Raw genomic sequence first — 22,506 nt, 5'->3', positions numbered from 1 at the left:
GGCGATGCACACCAATTTGCCCTGGCCCAGGTGTGCGGAGGGAGTATTTTGTTTCATGACCAATAATAGTAATTTTTAAGGGGACAGTAAAAATTCTTTGTACTTAAAAGACGAAGAAAATATTGAGGAGGGTAATTTAGTCCAAACAGGTGATCTGTTACCGAAATGTGCGCGGGAATTCCTCCCCTAGGCCGTTTTAAGTATAACTGCCAATAATCTATCGCCGGAAACTGGTATATTATATCTTCCCCGTCACTAAATTCCGATTAATAAAACTGAAATTAACAATTCGGAAGAACAAAAATGTCGTCCCAAGGCCCTAACAAGCACCCTCGCTCTATCCCGAAGTCATCAATTCGAATCCGGAATCAAACCCATACTCTCATAATCATCATCAACAACGACCATCCTCGTCGTAGAACAAACTCTACCAACCATCGAAATGAGCGACCTGGTTAACGACCTCTTTCCGGAGAATTACGCATCAACGCACGCTCACGATCCAAGTGCCGCCGTCGGCGCCACCGCAGTCGACGGAGGAGCTCCTGATAACAATTCCTGGTTCAATCCTTCATCTGATTGATAAATCGTGCAGTGTTGAGCTCGCTTGCGGCGATCTCTCAATTATCCGAATCATTCAAGATCAGAACGTCGTCGCAGTGGTTGCTCGTGTCGGTGATGAAATCCAGTGGCCGTTGACGAAAGACGGACCCGCTGTTAAGGTTGACCATTCACATTACTTCTTCTCCATTCGTATGGCGGAGAAGCCTAAATCTAAGCCGAAATCTGAGTCGAGTAGTGACGATGAAGACGGTGACGATTCAGATATGTTGAATTATGGATTGACGATCGCATCGAAAGGACAAGAGGAGAAGCTAAAGGGATTGGATGAGGTTTTGAAGAATTACAGTAGCTTTTCGGTGCACGAGGTTTCAGACAACGTAAAGGAGAAAGATCAATTGTTGGATGGGAAATTGGAGAAGGAAATGGCACCATGTGATCTGGAGAAGAAAGAGATGAAGATGATGGAAGAGAGGAGCGTGGCGTATTGGACCACTCTGGCACCTAATGTAGAGGATTACAGTGGGAGTGCGGCGAAGTTGATCGCGACTGGTTCAGGACAACTGATTAAAGGGATTCTATGGTGTGGAGATGTAACAGTGGAGAGGTTGAAATGGGGAAATGATGTGATGAAGAAAAGGATGGCTAAGAATGAGGTGGATGCTGAGATTAGTCCTGAAGCTTTGAAAAGGATCCAAAGGTAATAATGTGACATTTCTCTACTTGAAACAACTTTCTTTTTTTATTAAGCATGTTTTTGAATGTTGGTATTATAGAGTGAAGAGGATGACGGAGACGACGGAGACGGTTGCCAATGGTGTTCTGTAAGGCGTAATCAAAGTCTCAGGATTCTTCACGAGGTCGGTTTCCAATTCTAGAGTTGGCAAGAAATTGGGTTCCTTACTGCCTGCAGAAGTCGTCCTTGCTTCCTTGGATGGATTCGGTACGTTAACTGAAATAGGATTTTTTAATTGCCATCGTCTTCAAATAGATGACGGTTTTTTTATCACCGTCCCTCTCTCGTGTAGATAAAGTGCGTGATGCTTTCAAAGTATCGGGAAGGAATATGATGTCGACATCAAACACAGTGACAACAGAACTCGTCTCCCATAAGTAAGTAAACACCTTTATAGTAAGTACTTGAGCTTTAGCGATAAGTAAATTGTGGGTAGATAGATTGGGAATATTGCTTAGAAGAATTTTTTGTTTGCATGTTTGTAATGTAGGTATGGGGAGAAGGCAGGAGAGGCAACGAACGAAGGGCGGAATGCAGCGGGGCATGCGATGGGAACAGCTTGGGCTGCATTCAAGATAAGGAAATCTCTTCACCCCAAAAGCGCTTTCAAGCCTTCCACTCTTGCTAAGCATGCTGTTAAAGCTGCTGCTTCCAACAAGAAGTAATCTCACAATCATGATCCGAAAATCCTACATTGCTTAGCGTACCGATTCTTAACCTTTGGAACGGACATATAGGAACGGCCGGAACTTCGTGTCGAAATATAGGATTGATAGGAATGCAATTCCTACCGTTATGCTTTGTTAAGTTTTATAGTTTTTTCATTTTAGTCCTTAAACTTATTTAATATTCATTTCAATCTTTCTTTTTCCATATATTTATAAATATTTGATATAATTAAAATGTAGAAATAATTTTTGAAACTTAGCGTTTTCACTGCTTCTCGTTCCACATCACACTGCACACATCGTCTGTTCCTATCATGGTACCCGATTTTGACTACCTCCCTCACAATCCAGAAACTATCTTTATGTCCCTTAATTTCATTCTAGATGGGCCTTCGCTTCACCACCGAAGAAGGCCTTAGATTTAAATTTTTTTAGGGCTTAGTAATCCAGTTGTTGCCATGATCACCTCATGTAGCTTGAACTTTATTAGACATACTAAAGGTCATGAAATGACTGATTCATCCTTTTATCGAGCTAAACCTAAAACATCATCGTACTGTTTGATAAATAATTCAATGGACTTGGTGAAACGACACACACACTCTATATATTTATTTTTATTTTGGTTGTTTGCCTTTTCTGTTGTGCATGCTAAGTACAATGTTTTTAAAATTTCAACTCTAATGATTGGGACTGCCATGCCAAGTTCCCTTAAAGCTAGTTTTCCATGTCTTCGATCGATCGGAAAGTTGATTTCATATATAGAGATAGAATCTTACCCTTTATTCTGATGCTTCCTTTTGTCAACATATATAAAAGAAAATTATCACATCGTTATCTATACAGTACTCAAGTCTACCAGTATCACATATTTTCAAGTTTTAAGGGTCCTTTCGTTTCGTGGTTTGTGGATACTTGAACATGCTCGAACATGCTTCGAACAATCTCAAAGACATGCACGAGCATCCGCAAACCACGAAACGAACGGACCCTAAGGTTTTCTTTATCTCCTTCCTCTTAATTCGTCTTTTTTCCTTTTAACATCACCATATAGACAGATTGATAGACAAACATGCATCTTCAGTCCCCTTTCTAAATGGGTCCCGATAAGACATGATAGTAGACCTTGCTGAAACTCAAAGTGAACCGTTTCGAATCAAAATAGATAAGAGACAAAAAAAAAAGTCATGTTTTAACCAAATAAATTGAAAACAAAAATAAAAATGCACCAAATGAGTTCAAAAATATAAATCAAAATAAAATATCATATTCTTTCATGAAAAAATGATCACAATTTATTCGTTCGTATATCATCTTGAAAGTAATATATTTATTTATGAACAGATTTTTGGAGCGATCAAATGCATTCAACCCTAATTACCAAGTCTATTGACTTTTACTCCTACTCGGCAATGGATTTTCCTTGAAGCTTTAGTCCAAGCTTATGTAGGAGGCCACATTTTGTGATACGTCGATTATCACCAACCAATAAAATACGATATATATATATTGAATTAAACAAGTTTATTTTATTTTATTTCCTTTTGCAGTGCTGGAGGAGGAACAGCATACGTGGGACTTTGGAAGGTACAGTTGCGAAATATTCTTAATTTTCTTTTTTCAAATAAGTTTTTTTCTTAATAGTTTAAATATTAAGTATTTGATTCTCTTTATTTTACAAAAAAAGAAAAATTTAATCTCAACGAATCGAATACTCCTCCCCACACTTGTATGGCAATGAAGTTAATTATGTGATTCCGTTTGTCACAAAATTAAAGCTAGCATATCACAAAATTTAAGATCGTAAGAATATCAGTTTTTAAACGTTTTGATTAATTTTTTTAAAATATTATTCAAAGATTTTAATTACTCATACAAACTCAGTCCTCAGATAATTTTAGATGGAAATTAAATCATATATATATATATACACTCCCATTTTGTGACTACACAATCACTAAACACTAGTATAATCCACACTTACCATTAATTAGAAGGTCGACTTTGTGGCTCACGGTATTATATTTTAAACACCCCACTATATATATATATATATGTATGTATATATTATGGCCAATAGTCGGTCGACCATTGAACCAGCATGGAGATGATCTAGTAGGTATCTATAAATTTCCACGACATCGCTTCACTATTGCTCGAACTTTGTGGGAGAAAGCTTTAACCAATTTTAGTCTCTTCTAATAATCGAAAGTAAATTTTATGCTTACACCTCTTAATGCACTAAACCACTAAAAGTAACCTTAATTAGTTTTCTGAGACAGTGTGTGGTTGATCTAGTTAATAAATGGCAGCCAATTAACCAATTAATTTTGGTCAGTCATTACCAGGTAATGTGTTGTTATGCTTTCATATCTATGTGCTTTTACAACTAAATTAAAATAAATTAAATAAATAATCATTATCACAAATTGATCACTAGTTTCTCAATTTTCTTTGATTAAATTATACCTAGTCACTTATCTTTACTCTTAGTTTCTTCTTAAACTAATTAGTCTACACCTTCTCATGGTGTTGAATATTTTATAGTTTTAAAGGAGCATGGGTTAGGATCTAGTTCCTTTCACCTTTTGATTATTAATTTTTTATATTGATGAATTAATAATTGATTTGGTTCATGTTACAAAAAGAAGGTCTAAAATCTCAGGACAGATAATAATATTTCTTTAATAAAAAATCGTATTTAGTTTTATACAATAATTTAACAATTCCATAATAATATGAACGAACAAAAACATATATAGATATTTGGTCGATATAAATGTGACCGAACTTATGAATATAAATGTTTAAAACCAAGATTGGTGATCGATCGAAAGAGACAAAATTAAAATGGCCAATGCGAAATTTCCAAATAAGTAGAAGATTATCATATTATAATAATAATAATAATAATAATAATAATAATAATAATAAGTAGAAGATTAGATTAGTGGCAACTCCACTAGAATGATTCAAATTCCATCGATCATGGTGCAATATACATATGTGCTTTTATTACAAAATGCATGATCCCTTATTATCACTATAGTGAGTAAGAATGTACGTGATTGATTGCTAAAAAATCATGCTAGGTTAAAATGTTTCAACATTTAATTAATAATTAATTTATCATAAAAAAAATCAATTACAAATATTGAAGGTAGAGAAACGATTGAAGACATTTTAAATGGCCAACCTAGTCGTGTGTATATTTTTTTTTAAATTAAAATGTTTGAATCTCAACACATACCGATTATTAAGATATAAAATTAGAAATTTTTTAAGTCCAAACAAATATATCTTTAATAATACATCTTCAATAGTCATATTTACTGTACGTAATAGTATTTCATGCTAGTTGGGTGACCTTTCTTTTCTTGTGACTAGTCAGCTAGCTTACTCCTGGTTAAATATTTATGGGGACAGGGCAAAATGCTGGCCACATACATACAAGTTACTTGACACCTTCCTGATAAATTGATTCCAAATTGTACTCCAAGTTGTGATAAAATCTTGTGCATATAATGTAATATTCTTGTTGATTAAAAAAAAAATAAAAAGAAAACAAAAATTTTGGATTAAAAATTTTGACTTTAAGTAAAGTTTACACAAGTTAGTGGGCCCGTCTGTTGGACGAAAAATCCGTACTTTTAAAAATTAATAATTTAAATATATCATATGAAAAATTATGTAATAATGACTTGTATTAAATATTATTAAACATATGTTAAATATTATATTAAAAGGGAATTATTTTAATTTTATATCAATTATAATTATTTTAATTTTATTTCAAAATCTACGATTCTATTAGAATTAATAATTTATTCCGTTTTCAAAAATAATAAACATAGAAAAAAATAAAAGTTACGTGTCAAGATTTATTTTGATAATAAAATTTATAATTGCATCTAATCAATTTAATTGTTCTTATTGTTTGAAAAATAAGATATGCCCATTTTAGTTAGGAAAATAAAAAAAAATATAGCGAATTTTTATTAGGAATAATAATTTGATAAAAAAATTTAAAAAAAATAATATATATTGATTAGAAATATTTTTTAAATAATATGTCCGTTTGAATTGGAAAAAAGAAGATGTGTCCGTTTTTAATTATAATAGGAAAAAAAAGAATATAATAGATTTTTAATTAAGAAAAATTGTTTAATAAGAAAATTAGAAAAAAATATATATATAGTGTATTAGAATTTTATTAAGAATAATTTTTTAAATAATATATAGGAAAAAAAATTCATGTGTCAAATTTGATTCGCTAATAAAAAACTATGAGTCGAAATTAATTCGACAATAAAAGATATATATATATATATATACACAGGTATATATATTTTATATATGCTCGTTTTAGTTACGATCAATGAGAATAAAATTCGTAGAGAATAGATTTCTAATTAGACATAGAATTATTATATTAAAAAAAGGTAATTGATAAAATTTTATTAGGAATCATTATATTATTATTGTGTTTTGATTTCCTAATTAGAATAGGAAAAAAAAATACCATTGACTTAAAATTATAACTTGAAACCTAATTAAACTCAAAGTTCTAAAATACGTGGGTCAAATTACTATTCGTTAATAAAAATACATGTGTCGGATGTTGATTTCACAATAAAGTTTGCAATTGAAACAGATTTAAAATTAAAATTGAAAAAATCTCGCTATTGTAAATATATAAAGATTTCGTTATTAAAAACGCCATGTATCAGATATTGATTTGAAAATAAAATTTATAATTGAATTTATAATTAAAATAAATTTAAAATTAAAAAATTCTTGCTATTATATAATAGTCAGTGAACCCGTCCGATGGACGGAAAATCCGTATCTTTAAAAATAAATAATTTAAATTTATATTACATAAAATTATATAATAATTATTTGCATTAAACATTATTAAATTTATGTCAAATATTATATCAAAAAGAAATTATTTTAACTTTAAATCAATTAGAATTATTTTGATTTTATTTTAAAATATACAATCCTATTAGAATTAAAAATTTATTTTGTTTGAAAAAATAAGATTTGTCCATTTTAATTAATAATAGGAAAAAATATAGCGAATTTTTATTAGGAATAATAGTTTAATAAAAAAATTTGAAAAAATAATGATATATATTTTTAATTTGATTAGGAATAATATTTTTTTAGCAATATGTCCGTTTGAATAGAAAAAAATAAGATGTGCCTATTTTAATTAGAAATAGGAAAAAAAAATATAATGGATTTTAAGTAGGAGAAATTGTTAGATAAAAAAATTAGAAAAAAATATATTGTATTATAATTTTATTAGGAATATGTTCTTATTGTTTTGATTTCCTAAATAGGAAAAATCATAAATTTAAAATTGTAATTTAAAACTTAATTAAACTTAAAGTTCTAAAATGAGGAATATAGTTTAATAAAAAAATTAGAAAAAAATAATATATACTATTATTTTATTAGGAATAATTTTTTTAACAATATGCCTGTTTGAATAGGAAAAAAAAATTTCTATTTTAATTAGAAATAGGAAAAAAAAATATAATAAATTTTTATTAGGAAAAAATTATTTTAATAAAAAAAATAGAAAAAAAATATAGTGTATTAGAATTTTATTAGAATTTTTTAAAATAATGGATAGGGAATTGATTAGGAATAAAATTATTATATTAAGAAAAAGTAATTGGTGGAATTTTATTAGAAATCATTATGTTTTTATTGTATTTTGATTTTTTTAATTAGAAAAAGAAAAAAAATAATATCATTGACTTAAAAATTGTAACTTGAAACCTAATTAAACTTAAAGTTCTTATATACATGTGTCAAATTATTATTTGTTAATAAAACGCCATTTGTCGGATATTGATTTGATAATAAAATTTGTAATTGAATTGCAATTGAAACAAATTGAAAGAGTCTCTCTAATCTATGATAAAAAATATATATATATATATAATATAATATAAAATGTGACATTCCCTGTAGATGGCGCTGTCTATAAGCTGAGAAGCTGTAGCGGAGCTATACTTCTTTAACATAAACATCACTAAAAAAAATTTAATGAAAATATATAAATATATTTTATGGTAAGTTCTGTCGCTCCTCTATCAGCGATCTCTATGTTTTTTTTTTAAATGGTGAATTTATATTACGCATTTTGAATTACTATTAGGCTTGTCGTCAGCGCACAATTCAATCTACCGAAGGGTGCGAATGAATGTCAACTCTATCGAACTCGTGAACTCATGTTTAAAGGACGAGGTCGACCCTTCCGATCTACGAACACAAACTTGTGTTTTTGGTGTGTCACTCTCTCTTCTCCACTTTAGAGAAAGTGGCGATATTGGAAAGGAGATTTGTGTTAAAAAGGAAGTGGGGAATGATCTCACAATAAGCAAGCATGCATATAAGCATTTTCAAATAAACTCTCCACTTAAACCTCACACATATACATATATATACTCTTATCTCTCTCCATCTGTCATTTAGCTAGCTAGGCAATTAAGAACACATGACTTGTTGTTTAATGGCATAAAAGTAGCAGACAAAATACACCTTCTTCTCGTTACTCCAAGTACACATACAGAAAAGCAAGAATGAGTGTTCTTAGGAAATTCTGTATTAGGGTTTCTCGTCTGGTTACTTCCATCAGAAGGAACTCAGCTCCCCGTGGCCGGAGAATTTTCCACAGGGATGTAGAGCAGAATAGTCGGCATGACTTCCAATATGCAACTACTCGTTGCCTATCTTCTTACTACAGTGTCTTTGTTGCTCGTCTCGCAATCATGGTTAGTTCCTTCATATCTCAAAATCATTACCAATTCGTATCGAGTTTATTTGGTATTACGAATAATCGAACTGAGATTTTTCCGTTTGAGTAAATTAAATTGTTGTCTTGAAAAGACTACTCTGCATCTATACAGAGGACATTTAATTTTCTGGCCATTTTAATTTTGTTACTAAAATTTCAGTACCATATATATATATATATATATATATGTATGTATGTATGTATAGAGTTTCTGTTTCATTGATTGATTAATTGTTATTATTATTGCAGGTGATGTTAGCAATTTTAATAGGTCTGCTAACAATATTGACATGGCATTTCACAAAGATCTATACTAAGAAATCACTAGACACCTTAGCATTAGGCCTTCGTTATGAGTTATTGCAGCGTCCGATTCTTAGGATGTGGAACATCTTGAATTCTACTACAGAGATCACGAATTCCCAGGTTAAGCTCACGGAGTACGTCATCAAACGATATAACAATCCTAATACGCAAGTTCAGCAAGTTGAGGTCAGGATTTTCTCGTCTCATTATTGTATTTTTAGTTTTCAGTTACTAATGTTTTGCAGCTTGTGTTATGGTTTTAGCAGTTATATGAAATGATGAGAGATGTAACATGGGCTATGTTCGCGCCTCAAAAGGCTCTCAATGCCATAACCATAAAATTACAGGAACGGATTCGTTCAGGCTTTCCATAGAGATCATAGAACTAACAACACATTCTACATCTACTCGGATCTATCAAACTATTCGATGAGCGGAGCAAAGATCGATTCCAGCTTGTTATCTTCACACCAAGGCTGGAGCAATAACGCCATACATGAAAACAGTTCAGCGATATGGTATCGTGAGCCTTTGGATCCTGTCACTGGGGTTAGAATAGGAAAACCGAGGAAAATTCCCCCAGACGATCTCATAAACATTGCAGGAATCTCCCAAGTTCCAGATGGCGTGGCCTCGTGGCACGTTGCTGTAAGCAAGTATATGGATTCCCCGTTGCTCTCTGCAGCATTACCTGTATGGGACCCGTCCAATGAGAGCATAGTGGCGGTTGTTGGGGTGACTACAGCGCTTTATAGCGTAGGCCAATTGATGAAAGAGCTTGTGGAAGTTCATGGAGGTCATATCTACTTGACTTCTCCAGAGGGTTACTTGCTCGCCACGTCGACAAACACTCCTCTCCTAAGAAACACAACGACTGGGCCAAAGCTGATGATGGCTGTCGATTCTGAGGAACATGTTATTAAAAATGGGAGCGGAGTGGTTGCGTAGAGCTTACGGCAACAAACTTCCTCCAGGTCATGTAGTTCATGTAGAGAATGCTAAATTGGGCCATCAGGAATACTATATCGATTCATTTTTCCTCAATCTTAAGAAATTACCGATGGTAACTTTTTCTTACAGTGCCCTGTTAATTTCATCAGCTTACTATCTAGCAAGATATAAAAGGCAAACTATAAATTTTTTGCAGGTGGGGGTTATCATAATCCCGAGAAAATTTATAATGGGGAAAGTGGATGAGAGAGCTGTCAAAACTCTGGTGATACTGATATCTGCATCGGTATGTATCCTTATAATTGGATGGGTTTGCATATTGATCTTGACCAATGGGGTGTCAAAGGAAATGAAACTAAGAGCTGAATTGATCAGCCACCTGGACGCTAGAAGAAAAGCCGAGGCATCAAGCAACTATAAAAGCCAGTTTCTAGCAAACATGAGGTCATTTTTATATTTGCATAGATAGATTTAGTCCTAACTAGGATATCTGAAAGCTTGGATAATATTACTCCCTCCGTCTCAAAATACATGATGTTACATCATGTATTTTGAGACGGAAGTAGTATATGAGAAGTAACAAACCAATTGTACTTTGCTTATGTATTACAGTCATGAATTGAGGACACCTATGGCTGCTGTAATTGGGCTGTTTGGACATTCTGATATGTGATGATTGTCTGACGAATGAACAATATTCAACAGTTACCCAGATTCGAAAGTGTTCGACAGCCTTGCTAAGGCTTCTGAACAACATTTTGGATCTTAGCAAGGTTGAATCTGGAAAACTGGTGTTAGAAGAAGCCGAATTTGATTTGGGACGAGAACTCGAAGGGCTAGTTGATATGTTCTCTGTCCAATGCATTAACCACAATGTGGAAAACTGTTTTGGATCTCTCTGGTACATAGTTTTGATATGAAGCAATTGGAAAATTTCTCAATTGTATTGTTTGTAGTTATCTGTTTCTGATCTGTATTTTGTTTCCTTTCCACAGATGATATGCCGAAATTAGTACGTGGGGATTCTGCTCGAGTTGTTCAAATATTTGCAAACTTAATAAGTAATTCGATCAAGTTCACCTCATGTAAGTATAAAAAGTACATCTAGAACTAGTTAAAGTGTCCAGCCATGTTTTTCCGATTTCTGCTATTAGAATTTTGATGAAAATAGAAAAACATTGTGCAGAAATAATTGGAAGAAGTTTTTTATTTTGCAGCTGGTCATGTTGTGCTGCGAGGATGGTGTGAGAATCCAAACACGATGAATGACACGGGGAAGTTTCATTTAGGACACAAGAAATCACATTCTGGACTTAAGACCAAATGGAAGCATCAGGGGAAACCATCCCAAGAAAGAATGCAAGAAAGAAAACAAAATGATTCTTCGCTTTGAAGTGGATGACACAGGCTGTGGTATTAATTCTACAACCCCTATCCATTCAAAACATTCAAGTATCATTTCTTTTTCAAGGTTACTAATTCCCATTTTCTTCAGGAATTGATCCAAGCAAGTGGGAGTCTGTATTCGAAAGCTTCGAGCAAGCAGATCCTTCCACGACTCGATTGTATGTAGCTCTATCAGAAAATAGACCAATCAAATTTCCTTATAATGGCTTAAGTTAGTAAATGATTTCTATAACATTATTCTTTTGTAGGCACGGCGGCACTGGTCTAGGACTCTGCATTGTACGAACCCTGGTAAGCTATACATCAAGAAAACCAATGCTAGGTTTCTTGTGATTGGTAAAGTTATGATGTCTCTTAATTAGTTCATTCTTCCAGGTTAACAAAATGGGAGGAGAAATCAAGGTGGTAAAGAAGAATGGTGCCGGAACACTAATGCAGCTATACTTGCTCCTCAATACACCAGCAGAAGCTGAAACAGAACAGCGAATTCAATTTGAATTCCCAAATCATAGTGTAGTGGTGAGTTAACTTTCCGACCAGGGTCGGATCCAAGTGTTTCTTTTAAATTTTGAATAACTCTAATCTAATAGATGTGAATTTCAGGTTCTACTTGCTTGGTATGGAAGTATGAGCAGAATAATTATGTCGAGGTGGTTATCCAAGAATGGAGTGTCCACTTTCGAAGCATCCGAGTGGAATGAACTTACACAAGTGCTCCAGGAAACTTTTTTCATGCACAAGTTTCGTAATGGAAGCTTTGATTCTCAATCCTCACAAAACGAACTTCTGAGAGCCAAAGTCTTAAACATCCAAGACCTGAAGAACCCAGTTTTCGTCATCGTCGTCGATATAGGCCTTCTTGACCTGAGCACAGATATATGGAAGGAACAAGTTAACTATCTCGACCGATATTCCGGGAAAGCAAAGTTTGCCTGGATGCTTAATCACGAGACTTCGAATGCGATCAAGACGGAGCTTCGACGAAAAGGTCATACACTGATGATTAATAAGCCAGCCTACAAGGCGAAGATGGTTCATATCCTGGAAAACTGTTGTGAAGGACAGAAATCTTGAATTGCAGAAGAAGATAAGAACATCGAATGAAGGCGAAGGGCATGAATGTTTGGAGATTGATTCCTCTCCTTTTGACATTGGTAGCTCTGAAGATTCCGATACTCCTGGAAGGTCTACTCCTGATTCTGGCACTGAAAAACAAAGTATCAAGGAATTTGGTCGTCCTTTTTCCAAGGAAGCAATCCTAGAGGATGGAAAACCTGAGGCAATGCCAATAAAAAACTTTGAGAATTTCTCAAGTCCGAAATTAGGGCAAGGAAATTCAAGCAAAGCTGTAAAGGATCTTAATGGACTGAGGATTCTTCTAGCAGAAGATACACCAGTACTCCAAAGAGTTGCAACCATAATGCTAGAGAAAATGGGGGCTACCGTGATCGCAGTCGGGGATGGCTTGCAGGCGGTAGAAGTTCTCAATTGCCAGCCAGATATACTCCAACAAGATGAAATCATAATTATCCTGATGAAATCCGCGACCCTCCTCCATTTGACTTAGTTCTAATGGATTGCCAGGTAAGTTACTGTGCTCAAGTATTTGGTCTTTTTTGTTAAAGATGATGATGCTAACTTGTTAGGATTTTTGTAGATGCCAAAGATGGACGGCTACGAAGCAACAAAGACTATTAGGAAATCGGAGGCTGGAACAAGCTTGCATATCCCCATTGTCGCGTTGACAGCACACGCGATGTCCTCAGACGAAGCCAAGTGCCTGGAAGTTGGGATGGATGCTTATCTAACAAAGCCAATAGACTTCAAGCTAATGGTGTCTACCATTCTTTCACTCACCACAAAAGCTTCCTCCTCCTAACTTTCTCAGCAAAGTCAAAAAAGCTAACAAAAAATTTTTACTCATCATAGAAGATTCAGTTTTTATATAATCAAGAGGAGATGTATGTGTAGTATAGTAACCCTCATTAAAATAACACATGCTTTTGATTTATGTATTTTGTAATCTATGACTATATATGTAAAGGTAAAATAGTCCGCGCTTTGTAAATTTTCCGTTTCTCAATTTGGAAAAGTACATTTTCGAACATCTCCGTTTTTCCCAAGTTTTAGAAAATTTTAGTGGAAAATTGTGAAAAAAATTCCAGAAAAAAAAGAGAAGAAGAATGGAAAAAAATGGCCTATACAGATACATGTGATCTTCACGTTATTAGCACGACGCTCTAACCAACTGAAACTAATTGGCCGCTTGTTTTAGGGTTTTTGAAGTAATACTTATTACACTTTACTAAAAGCAAAAGCGCTCAACAAGCCTACAACTCGCTAAAGAAAAGTTCTCAACAAGCCTACAACTCGCTATAAAAAACACTCGACAAGATTACAACTCCCTAAAAGCGCTCAACAATCGGCCAAATCGAATAATATTGAAATACATAGGACCAAATACCAAATTTCTTACTGACATATCATCCCGAGACAAAAATTTTAAAAAATCGTCCCAATTTGCCGCAGTCTTGAATTGGTGCAAACTTTTTTTTCCAGCAATCACTCACTCAGTGCAATGAAAGATGATTACGAGGTACTGTGTTCTTTGTTCTCGTTCAATCGATAGTAATTTCCCGCTTTGCGTAGTTCATGGAGGTTTCCTAATTCTATTGCGATCGATTTATATACAAGTCAAATTGAACTCCTTTTGCTTCAATTTGTCTTCTTTTTGTACATCAAAATCTGGGTTTGTGCTGATTTCTGTTGTTGCGGTTGTTAATTGTATTTCCCTTTTTGGGAATTTTTCCCCCTTCTCTTTTGTTGATTGTTGTTTATCCAAACAGATTGAAGGAAAGAAGCAAGTTGCTGCAGATGTAATGTTTCAGTATTCAAAATTTGTGATGGCTTCCGTTGGGAATCAAGTCCGTCCTTGCGATTTGAGGATGCATCTAATGAAGGTAAATAAAAATTGAGTCTTTGTTTATATTTGAATTGAACAGCTTATGGTGATTGGATGTACTCCAGAGGATATGTATATGATGAAAAGCTTAAATTTGCAGAATTGTTTTGGAGGTTTCATTATCAGATTATAAAATCGTTTATCCACGCCATTTGAAACGTAATAGTGTTTTTGATGGTGGCATGATCATACTAGCCCACCACCTTATTTTGTGACTATCTTGTTTGATCTGAATATTTCACTCATAATAATCCTGTCCTGCACTCTATTGCATCGCATCTGTCGAAACTGTAATGTGACGTAAATCCTGATCAGGATTCAAATTTCCATGCACAAAAATAGATGGTTTTTGAATAGATCACTATATCAGATGGTTTAATAGTTTTAATCTGTTTCGGTGATAACTATGATGTCTTATGTTTTTGGGGATGTTTCACACAGGCCTGTATTTTGTTTGTTTGTTATACAATTTCAGGAGGTATCAGGATTGCCGACTTCCCTGAAGAGAGAACCCCAGCAAGCAGCTTCTCCTGATGCCATGGGTGGGTCATCGAGCTCAGGTACAGCTCGACTTGACAAAACTGACATTTTCAACACGCTCTAGTCACTCTTTGTGAAGATGGTAGCAGATGCTTGTTAATCATGCTTATTGTGCTTTTACATTTATAGCATCGTTTTACGTTGTGTTATCTTGTAATTGGAGTTTTGGTTCTGAGAGTGATATCTGATACATCTAATTTATGTAGAAAATGTTTCGCAAGTTATTACACTAAAACACAATTTCGCCTACATGCAATACCTGTTGTCGTTATGTATCCATGAATCTCCCTGCCTAATCTCTCATCGCCAATAATCTGACCAAGCTGATATGGACACTAGTCATGGTCATCAAATCCGGAACAATCAAGAGTTCCCGCATCATTAAAAGCAACTTTAATCCTTCCAAACATTCTCTATTCTCACGATATCCTGAGATCATTGCATTCCATGATATCCGATCTCTCTTAGGCATTTCATCAAACACCAACCTCGCAGTCAGAACATCACCACTCTTCACATACATAGTGATCTAGGCATTAAACCACATCAAACGTCGGACTCGAACCCGAATCTCAGCGCATGGGCATGAACCTCCCTGCCTCTTCTCAAATCCAGAAAACCACCACAAGCCCTCAAAACATGGGGGAAAGTATATACATGAGCACATGTTATTGCCGAGATGCAGAATTTACAGGCAACCAGGAAGGTGGAGAAGGGAAGTTATTTGGTTTACACGGAAAGCGTCAGGGAAGACAACTCTGGCTATGGTCAGGAGATGGACATTTTTGGATTGTGTATATAGCATATGGCAGGCTCGGAATCGAGTGGTGTTCAGGGGAAAAACATAAATACAATTAGACTTATACGGAGCATCAAACAATTTGTTTATCTTTGTTTGGCTCATAGGAAAGGGCACATATGTAGAGAATTGTTAAAAAAAAACTGGGAATGAGAGTTTACGGTGCAGGCCTGTTGCACTTTTTTTTTCTTTTTTAAGTTGGCCAAACTGAAATTCATTCATTAACAACGTACAATTGGACAAATTCAACTACCTGGGTAGCTCAGACATAAAAATGAAATAGAACTAGATGAGATAGGGAGGTTTGTTTTGGCCAAACAATCAGCCACTTTATTGCCCTCTTGTTTAACAAAAGAGAAATAACATAAATCAAAAAATCGCGATGCTTCTTTAATCCGATTGATCCAATGTCCAGAACTTGTAAAGCTGAGACCCTTGGCTAGTAAATCATGTATAAGGATACTGTAGTCACCTTCCAGAATAATGCGTCGCTCCTCCATGCTTCTTGATCATGAAATTGCATGCCAGGCAGCCATACATTCTGCATTTCAAAAAAAATAAAAAAATCATTTGATACAGCTAAACAAGGGAGAGTGATTTCAATTAATTTGTCTACTGCAGTAAGTCTCTGATTCAATACAGTTATTGGCTAATTCAATGTTTTTAACTTTCACATGCACTAATTAATCTTTTGTGTTTTTCCCGCTGCCAATTGTAGAATATGAAATGCTCATCAGACAAACTACCGGATGCTGTAAACCGCCTCCACATGTTTTCCAAATCAATCATAATTACAACAGAGAACAAATGCATTTGAATAACAATGTATTCTCCACTAATGTGGCATGGTCATGGGTTTCCTTTTGCAAAATGCAGTATATGTTCGATGATATCAAATCAAATATATATATATATATATATATATAAGCAAGCCAAAATAACATTAAGCAGTTTAATAGCATTTGAGATTTTGTTTCCTGCGAGTAAAAAACAAACAAACAAACAAAGCAGAAGAGCAAAATAACAATTGACACGATGCAAGTAGTTATTATTTATCTGTCAAGCTTCCCACTGCGCTCGAGCACATCATGCAATCTTAAAACAAAAACATTCATCAATAACACCCAACTCCTTCTCCTCTGGCATGTCATCCCCGTCGGGATCATAAATGTCTTCCAATGCATCTGGCCTATAAAGCGAATATATCACATCCGATCCACCAACACATTCATTATACGACCAGCTTGCGTGACCCGACTCAACCTTGTCCATCATCAAGTCATGAAAGATAACTCTTGCCTGATCCTCCTCCCCAAAAACGCGAAGCTCTTTACTCAGTGCATGATATACAAAAAAAATGTGGCCTCTGTCTGGACTCAACCATCTTGTGAAAATATGCAACTACATCATCAATCCTGCCTTCCCTAATACAGTATACCATCAACAATGTATAAGTACTCTCAATCGGCTGAATTCTACAATTTAATTCTCCGTAAAGCTCCTCTGCTTCAGCCAACATGTTATTCTTGCAGAGTTGATAAACCATAGCATTAAACGAAACGATATCGGGTGCGAAGGCATGATCTTTAACCATGTTTCTGAAAACTTTAAGTGCATCCGAGACTTTCTCTTATTTGCAGTAGTGAATCCACAACCTAAAAAAACTCCACGAGTTCACTTTGTTCTCGCTCTTCATCCTCTCAAAGAACCTCAACGCCTCGTCCTCAAATTTACCGCTCATGAGCAAGGCGTCAAGCACTATAAGTCTCAATTGAAGTAGCAAAATTCTCATGGTAGCACGGCATAGCCTCCTTGTCCATTCCCTTGTGAAAGCAGTCCCGAATCAAGTCCCCCTTCCGCGCTCCATCCAGCTCGTCGGAAACCAGTTTGGCTCCATCTAGATCCCATTATTTTCATAACCTTCGATCAAGTATTCGTAAACGTGGGGTCCGGTGTCCATAGATATCCCCGGGAGCCATAGACGCCATAGACCTCTTTTAACTTGACGGCCACGTCAAGCTTCCCGCTGTCCACCAATGCTCGAACCAACGCCCGAAAACTACTGCCGGGAGAATTTGCGACTACGAGAACGTTGATCAACTCATTGAAGCATGCCTATGAATATGGCAACAAGACTTGATGACCAGATATTGGGTAAAATTACTGGGGACAATACCTGCCTTGGTGACGTAACGGTAAAGATGGAGGACATCGGCGTGCTTCGATTGCTCGTGCAGCGCCTTCAGCACCGCGACCACCGAGGATATGGACAAGCGACAGTATATGTTGGCCGCAGCCTGCCGAGCGTAGAGGGAGGCTTTTTCGAGGTCCTTCTCCTCACGTATCTGTCGGAGGATCTCGTGGTGGATATTCAGGCGGTTGCAACAGGAAACTTCGGTGGAGACGTGTTTGGGTTCTTTAGGATTTTTTATGTAACGGGGTTCGGATTGTTCTTGGAGAACCAGGGTGTAATTGGATAGCCGAGGAGGAGGTTCATATGCCGCCGTTACAGAGGAGAGGCGCCGCCAGAAGACAGCCAGCAGGAACTGTGGTTATGGTGGCGGACGGCGGAGAGCCATTCTTTTTCTTTTTTAAAGGTTGAAGTGTTTGACTTTTCGTATATGTGTTTTAGCTTATTCAAACCTGACGGAATAATAGTTTCCGAGTTGTAGCCTCGTTAAAATCAAACCGAGTTGTAGGATTATTCAAAGCTGGCCGAGTTATAGTTTCCGAGTTGTAGCCTTGTTAAAACGAAACAGAGTTGTAGGCTTATTCAAAGCTGACGGAGTAATAGTTTCCGAGTTGTAGCCTTGTTAACATGAAACCGAGTTGTAGGGTTTGAATAAGGAAACTATAACTCGGCCAGCTTTGAATCAGCCTACAACTCGGTTTGATGTTAAAATCGATTAAAAATCGTTTAAGGTCTAGCTTTTAATGGGTCTAAATAAAGAGATAGAAGCCCATGACCACCTCCTCCGGCCACAATTTGGCCCACTGAGTTCACGATAGGAATAATTTCTTTTCGAATTTTGACGAATATTTTCTTTTTTATATTATTATTCGGCCTCAACGGTAATAACTATAACAATAATAACGGCCAACGACCTATCCGGTATCTATTTTCATCTTACATTACATTCGAAATGTCTCAAACAACTAGTATTGTGCTACTGCCTGGTTGCACTGTCCTCGGCTCTAACAAGCCCAAGTTGAACGTATCAGCTAAGGCGAGCCGCCGAAGTAGAAGCTCGGTCGGATTCGGCGCCGCCGTGAAGAAAGATCCGGTGTGGCAGTGCATGGAAGGTTGTGGCGCCTGCTGCAAACTCGAAAAGGGCCCAGCTTTCGCTACTCCTGAAGAAATCTTCACTGACCCTGCTGACGTTGATGTATGGCATTTTCATACCCTCAACCTGTTTGATAGAATGCCCCTTTGTTAAATTCTTTTTATGTGGGTTGGGTTAGGCATACGAGTCAAGTGCGATTAATCAATCTAATTCAGTTCCGTCCGTTACGTGCTGGTGGAATCTCGTAATTATTGTTCGTTTGTTCTAGTCCTAGTTAGTTGAATTTTGAGGCAAGATGACTTTTTTTCTTTCAATGGTGTGGAAATCAGAGCGTTAAAGTTGGATGACGTGGATGGTTAATTGTCAAACTCTGCATTGTTTAATAGTGTGTATTATTTCCATCGTTTTATTTGAATCTAATAATCACTTTCTCGGGGTTTTATGTTTTTTTAGCTATACAGAAGTCTAGTAGGAACTGATGGTTGGTGTATACACTATGTAAAGAGTTCACGCAAATGCTCCATTTACTCAGGCAATCATTCATTTCACTTGATCATATTTCTAGCGAGCTATCTCTCTCTGCATTCAAAATTCTGAAATAGTTTGTTCATCAGATCGTCCATATTTTTGCCGTGTGGAGCCTGATGTATTCAAATCCTTATATGGAACTGAGAAGAAAAAATTCAATAAAGAGGCGTGCAGGTTTGTTCATAGTTCATATACGTATCCTCTGCCTTCCTTAAAATAATCATCATCAGGGATTCAATTGCTTAAACTGGGGCTGATGCTCTTCAATATTACTTGCAGTAGCTGTGTCGACACAATTAAGGCAATATATGGTCCCCAGTCGAAGGAGTTGAGTAAATTCAACACTACAATAAGGCGCTCGAATCCAAATTGATATTCTGGTGATCATTTGAAGTTGCCGATAAGGCGATAACAACATATGGGTTTTACAAGCCTTATTTTTTGGAATCTTCTTCGGCTGACTAGATTCTCAGCAGTTTTTGAATTAACTTGACTGCTTCCAGTCCAGGGAAGAGATTATCGGTCTGGAATCTGGAAAAACATATGTAAAAAAGGCTTCGAAGCTCAATTGCTTTCCAGATATATTGTAGGAGCAAATGTAATATCGGTTGGCAACATCAAACTTGTGGAAATAAAAATTATGAGAGCTATATTATATTCGTCTTTCTTTCTTTCTTTTTTTCAACTGACCTATATTCTTGTATGGCAAAGCTTGAATTGTTAATTGGAATAGCGATTTTGAATCGATTTTAGACAAAATCCACATGGTTGAGGATCGATATTGATTCGATTTTGTAATTCTTAAGTTCCACCAAAAAATTCGAGATCAGCTTGAACAAAAAAAATACCATTGCATTTGCAACCACCCAGTTCGTTGATGGGATTGAAATGAAAATATAATGAAGAAGAGAGGGCGAAAATGGACATATTATATACCGAAGGGCATAATTATAAAATACCCACAACACTAAAATGGTAAATTAACTAATCGATCCAAGACTCCGTCCAACGGCTAGTTCCTTAAGGGGAAATCCACAACGGTCGAAAGTTTTTCAAATTATTTACCCCAAACTCTCTCTATAAAATCGCAACCTTTTCTTCTCCGCTCTCTCTCTCTCTCTCTCTAAATATCACTCTCGCTCTCGACATATCTGGCATCTTCACTGTGATTTCTAACAGATTTTAATTTTATCCCTCCCGATTGTGTTTGGAAGAAGATGTTGCAAGATATGTGGAATGCAGCAGCAGCTCCTGGTTTCAGGCCAACAAAATCGGCTCCATCATCGCCCGCTAAGACGCTCTGCGTGTCGCGAACGAGATCCGAGTCCTTCCATGCCTTACACAAGGTCCCAATTGGAGACACTCCTTATGTCATAGCCAAAAATGTGCAGGTGGGTCCTACTCAATTTCTTACTTTTTTTCTTTTCTCCTCATTTCATTTTCCTTAATGTGAGTTTTGGTTTTGGTTTTGGTAATTTAGTTGGTGGATAAGGATCCGGAGAGAGCTATACCATTGTTTTGGGCAGCCATCAATGCCGGAGACAGAGTTGACAGTGCTTTGAAAGATATGGCCATTGTTATGAAGCAACAGAACAGAGCAGGTGAAGCAATTGAAGCCATCAAATCGTTACGCAGTCGGTGCTCCGATCAAGCTCAGGAGTCCCTTGATAATATTCTTCTGGATCTCTACAAGGTTGGTGAAATGAATCTCACATTAATTTAAGTTCTGCTTTCATTCGATTATCGGTTTTCTAATTGATGATAGTCTGTCTGATTGCAGAGATGTGGGAGATTGGATGATCAGATTGGATTACTGAAACACAAATTGTTTCTGATTCAAAAAGGTCTAGCTTTTAACGGGAAGCGAACGAAAACTGCCAGATCACAAGGGAAGAAGTTTCAGGTCTCTGTCGAACAAGAAGCGACACGGCTGCTGGTAAATACTGTACTCTGTTCATTAAAAGGACAAAACTGGATGAAATTAAAGTTTAGGGAATAAACTGAATTTTGTTGTTTCAGGGGAATTTGGGTTGGGCATTGATGCAGCAAGACAACTACGTGGAAGCAGAAGATGCTTACAGACGTGCTCTTTCGATTTGCCTAGACAACAACAAGATGTGCAATTTGGGAATTTGCTTGATGAAGCAAGGAAGGATTGGAGAGGCTAAAGAAATGCTAAGGCAAGTTAAGCCAGCCGTTGCGGACGGACCAAGGGGAGTCGACTCCCATCTCAAGGCGTATGAAAGGGCACAGCAAATGCTTAAGGATCTTGAATCTGAAAGGATGAGTAAAGGAGGAGGAGACCGAGTCGAGCAAAGAAGACTCTTTGATGCTTTCCTTGGCTCTTCTTCTATTTGGCAGCCTCAGCCTTGCAAAGATCATACTTCTACTAATACTAGTAGTGTCCCTTCTTTGCCGACAAAACCGAAAATTTTGCAGTCTCGTGTTGAACATCCAGATGAGAACATGAATTCTAATAATATCCAGAGGATTCCTCAACAAGTCGGCACGAATTCTCTGAGCATTAATGCTCCGCCCTTTTATTCGACTAAAGAACAAGTTTTACATGAGACTCTTAAGAGAACAAGGTCTGGAAATGCTGCTGGTTCGATGAAAGTGCAGGTAATGGGAGAGTTTGTGAAGCCATTAGGAGTGGAACTGGAAAAAGCTGAGAGCAAAACTCGAAGAAAGCTATCTCTTATGCCCGAAGAAGACAAACTGACAGAGATGTTGTTACCAGACAACAAAGACTTCGAAGAGGCAATCATTGCTGCGGTTTTGGAGGGAAAGTCTGACAATGGTGGGTCTGAGATTTTCCCAAAGAAGGTCGAGAAGAAGAGGCGGCTCATTCCAAGATCAGCCTTGCAAAGATCATACTTCTACTAATCATAGTAGAGTCGCTAAGCTGCTTTTTAAAATTTTATTTATTTCTAGATTTAGGTTTGGA

The 22,506-nt window shown here is 36.1% G+C and overlaps 5 protein-coding genes across 5 annotated transcripts; all 5 read left to right on the top strand.

Moving 5' to 3' along the window:
• The first annotated feature begins 303 nt into the window (after positions 1-303).
• Positions 304-1,962, top strand: LOC139881556 (protein EARLY-RESPONSIVE TO DEHYDRATION 7, chloroplastic-like). The gene is given in 6 exon segments (XM_071866006.1): positions 304-316; positions 420-514; positions 516-1,261; positions 1,338-1,504; positions 1,590-1,674; positions 1,788-1,962. Coding segments are annotated over 6 exon segments (1,281 nt in total).
• A 6,605-nt stretch (positions 1,963-8,567) lies between these two features.
• LOC139881554 (histidine kinase 1-like) lies at positions 8,568-13,325 on the top strand. Its single transcript, XM_071866005.1, is given in 19 exon segments — positions 8,568-8,759; positions 9,032-9,274; positions 9,355-9,426; positions 9,428-10,009; positions 10,011-10,151; positions 10,236-10,483; positions 10,652-10,691; positions 10,693-10,920; positions 10,922-10,940; positions 11,035-11,124; positions 11,257-11,375; positions 11,377-11,452; positions 11,535-11,604; positions 11,695-11,737; positions 11,822-11,965; positions 12,050-12,493; positions 12,495-12,962; positions 12,965-13,030; positions 13,104-13,325. Coding segments are annotated over 19 exon segments (3,507 nt in total).
• A 699-nt stretch (positions 13,326-14,024) lies between these two features.
• LOC139881544 (uncharacterized) lies at positions 14,025-15,012 on the top strand. The gene is made up of 3 exons (XM_071865997.1): positions 14,025-14,042; positions 14,293-14,406; positions 14,884-15,012. The coding sequence occupies exons 1-3, from the start codon at positions 14,025-14,027 to the stop codon at positions 15,010-15,012; spliced, it is 261 nt and encodes an 86-aa protein (XP_071722098.1).
• Positions 15,013-18,890: 3,878 nt separating this feature from the next.
• On the top strand, positions 18,891-19,932 carry LOC139881553 (uncharacterized). Its single transcript, XM_071866004.1, has 4 exons — positions 18,891-19,133; positions 19,485-19,563; positions 19,646-19,733; positions 19,839-19,932. Exons 1-4 carry the CDS (start codon positions 18,891-18,893, stop codon positions 19,930-19,932), a joined length of 504 nt encoding a protein of 167 aa, XP_071722105.1.
• An 844-nt stretch (positions 19,933-20,776) lies between these two features.
• Positions 20,777-22,445, top strand: LOC139881552 (protein POLLENLESS 3-LIKE 2). Its single transcript, XM_071866003.1, has 4 exons — positions 20,777-20,950; positions 21,040-21,252; positions 21,340-21,495; positions 21,579-22,445. The coding sequence occupies exons 1-4, from the start codon at positions 20,777-20,779 to the stop codon at positions 22,443-22,445; spliced, it is 1,410 nt and encodes a 469-aa protein (XP_071722104.1).
• Positions 22,446-22,506: the final 61 nt, after the last annotated feature.

This window comes from Rutidosis leptorrhynchoides, unplaced genomic scaffold (assembly GCF_046630445.1).
Source record: "Rutidosis leptorrhynchoides isolate AG116_Rl617_1_P2 unplaced genomic scaffold, CSIRO_AGI_Rlap_v1 contig170, whole genome shotgun sequence".
NCBI lineage: Eukaryota > Viridiplantae > Streptophyta > Magnoliopsida > Asterales > Asteraceae > Rutidosis > Rutidosis leptorrhynchoides.
Note: the sequence above shows the minus strand (reverse complement) of the source record. Positions and strands in the feature narration are given on the sequence as shown.

Bases quoted from the DNA above. Each gene is read 5' to 3' on its own strand.
- LOC139881544 (XM_071865997.1), top strand. The intron at 14,407-14,883 runs GTAAATAAAAAT...ATACAATTTCAG, and splicing joins TGAGGATGCATCTAATGAAG to GAGGTATCAGGATTGCCGAC.
- LOC139881553 (XM_071866004.1), top strand. From the start codon at position 18,891: ATGTCTCAAACAACTAGTATTGTGCTACTGCCTGGTTGCACTGTCCTC. The intron at 19,134-19,484 runs GTATGGCATTTT...ATGTTTTTTTAG, and splicing joins CTGACCCTGCTGACGTTGAT to CTATACAGAAGTCTAGTAGG. The intron at 19,734-19,838 runs GTTTGTTCATAG...TATTACTTGCAG, and splicing joins TTCAATAAAGAGGCGTGCAG to TAGCTGTGTCGACACAATTA.
- LOC139881552 (XM_071866003.1), top strand. From the start codon at position 20,777: ATGTTGCAAGATATGTGGAATGCAGCAGCAGCTCCTGGTTTCAGGCCA. The intron at 21,253-21,339 runs GTTGGTGAAATG...GTCTGATTGCAG, and splicing joins TTCTTCTGGATCTCTACAAG to AGATGTGGGAGATTGGATGA. The intron at 21,496-21,578 runs GTAAATACTGTA...TTGTTGTTTCAG, and splicing joins AAGAAGCGACACGGCTGCTG to GGGAATTTGGGTTGGGCATT.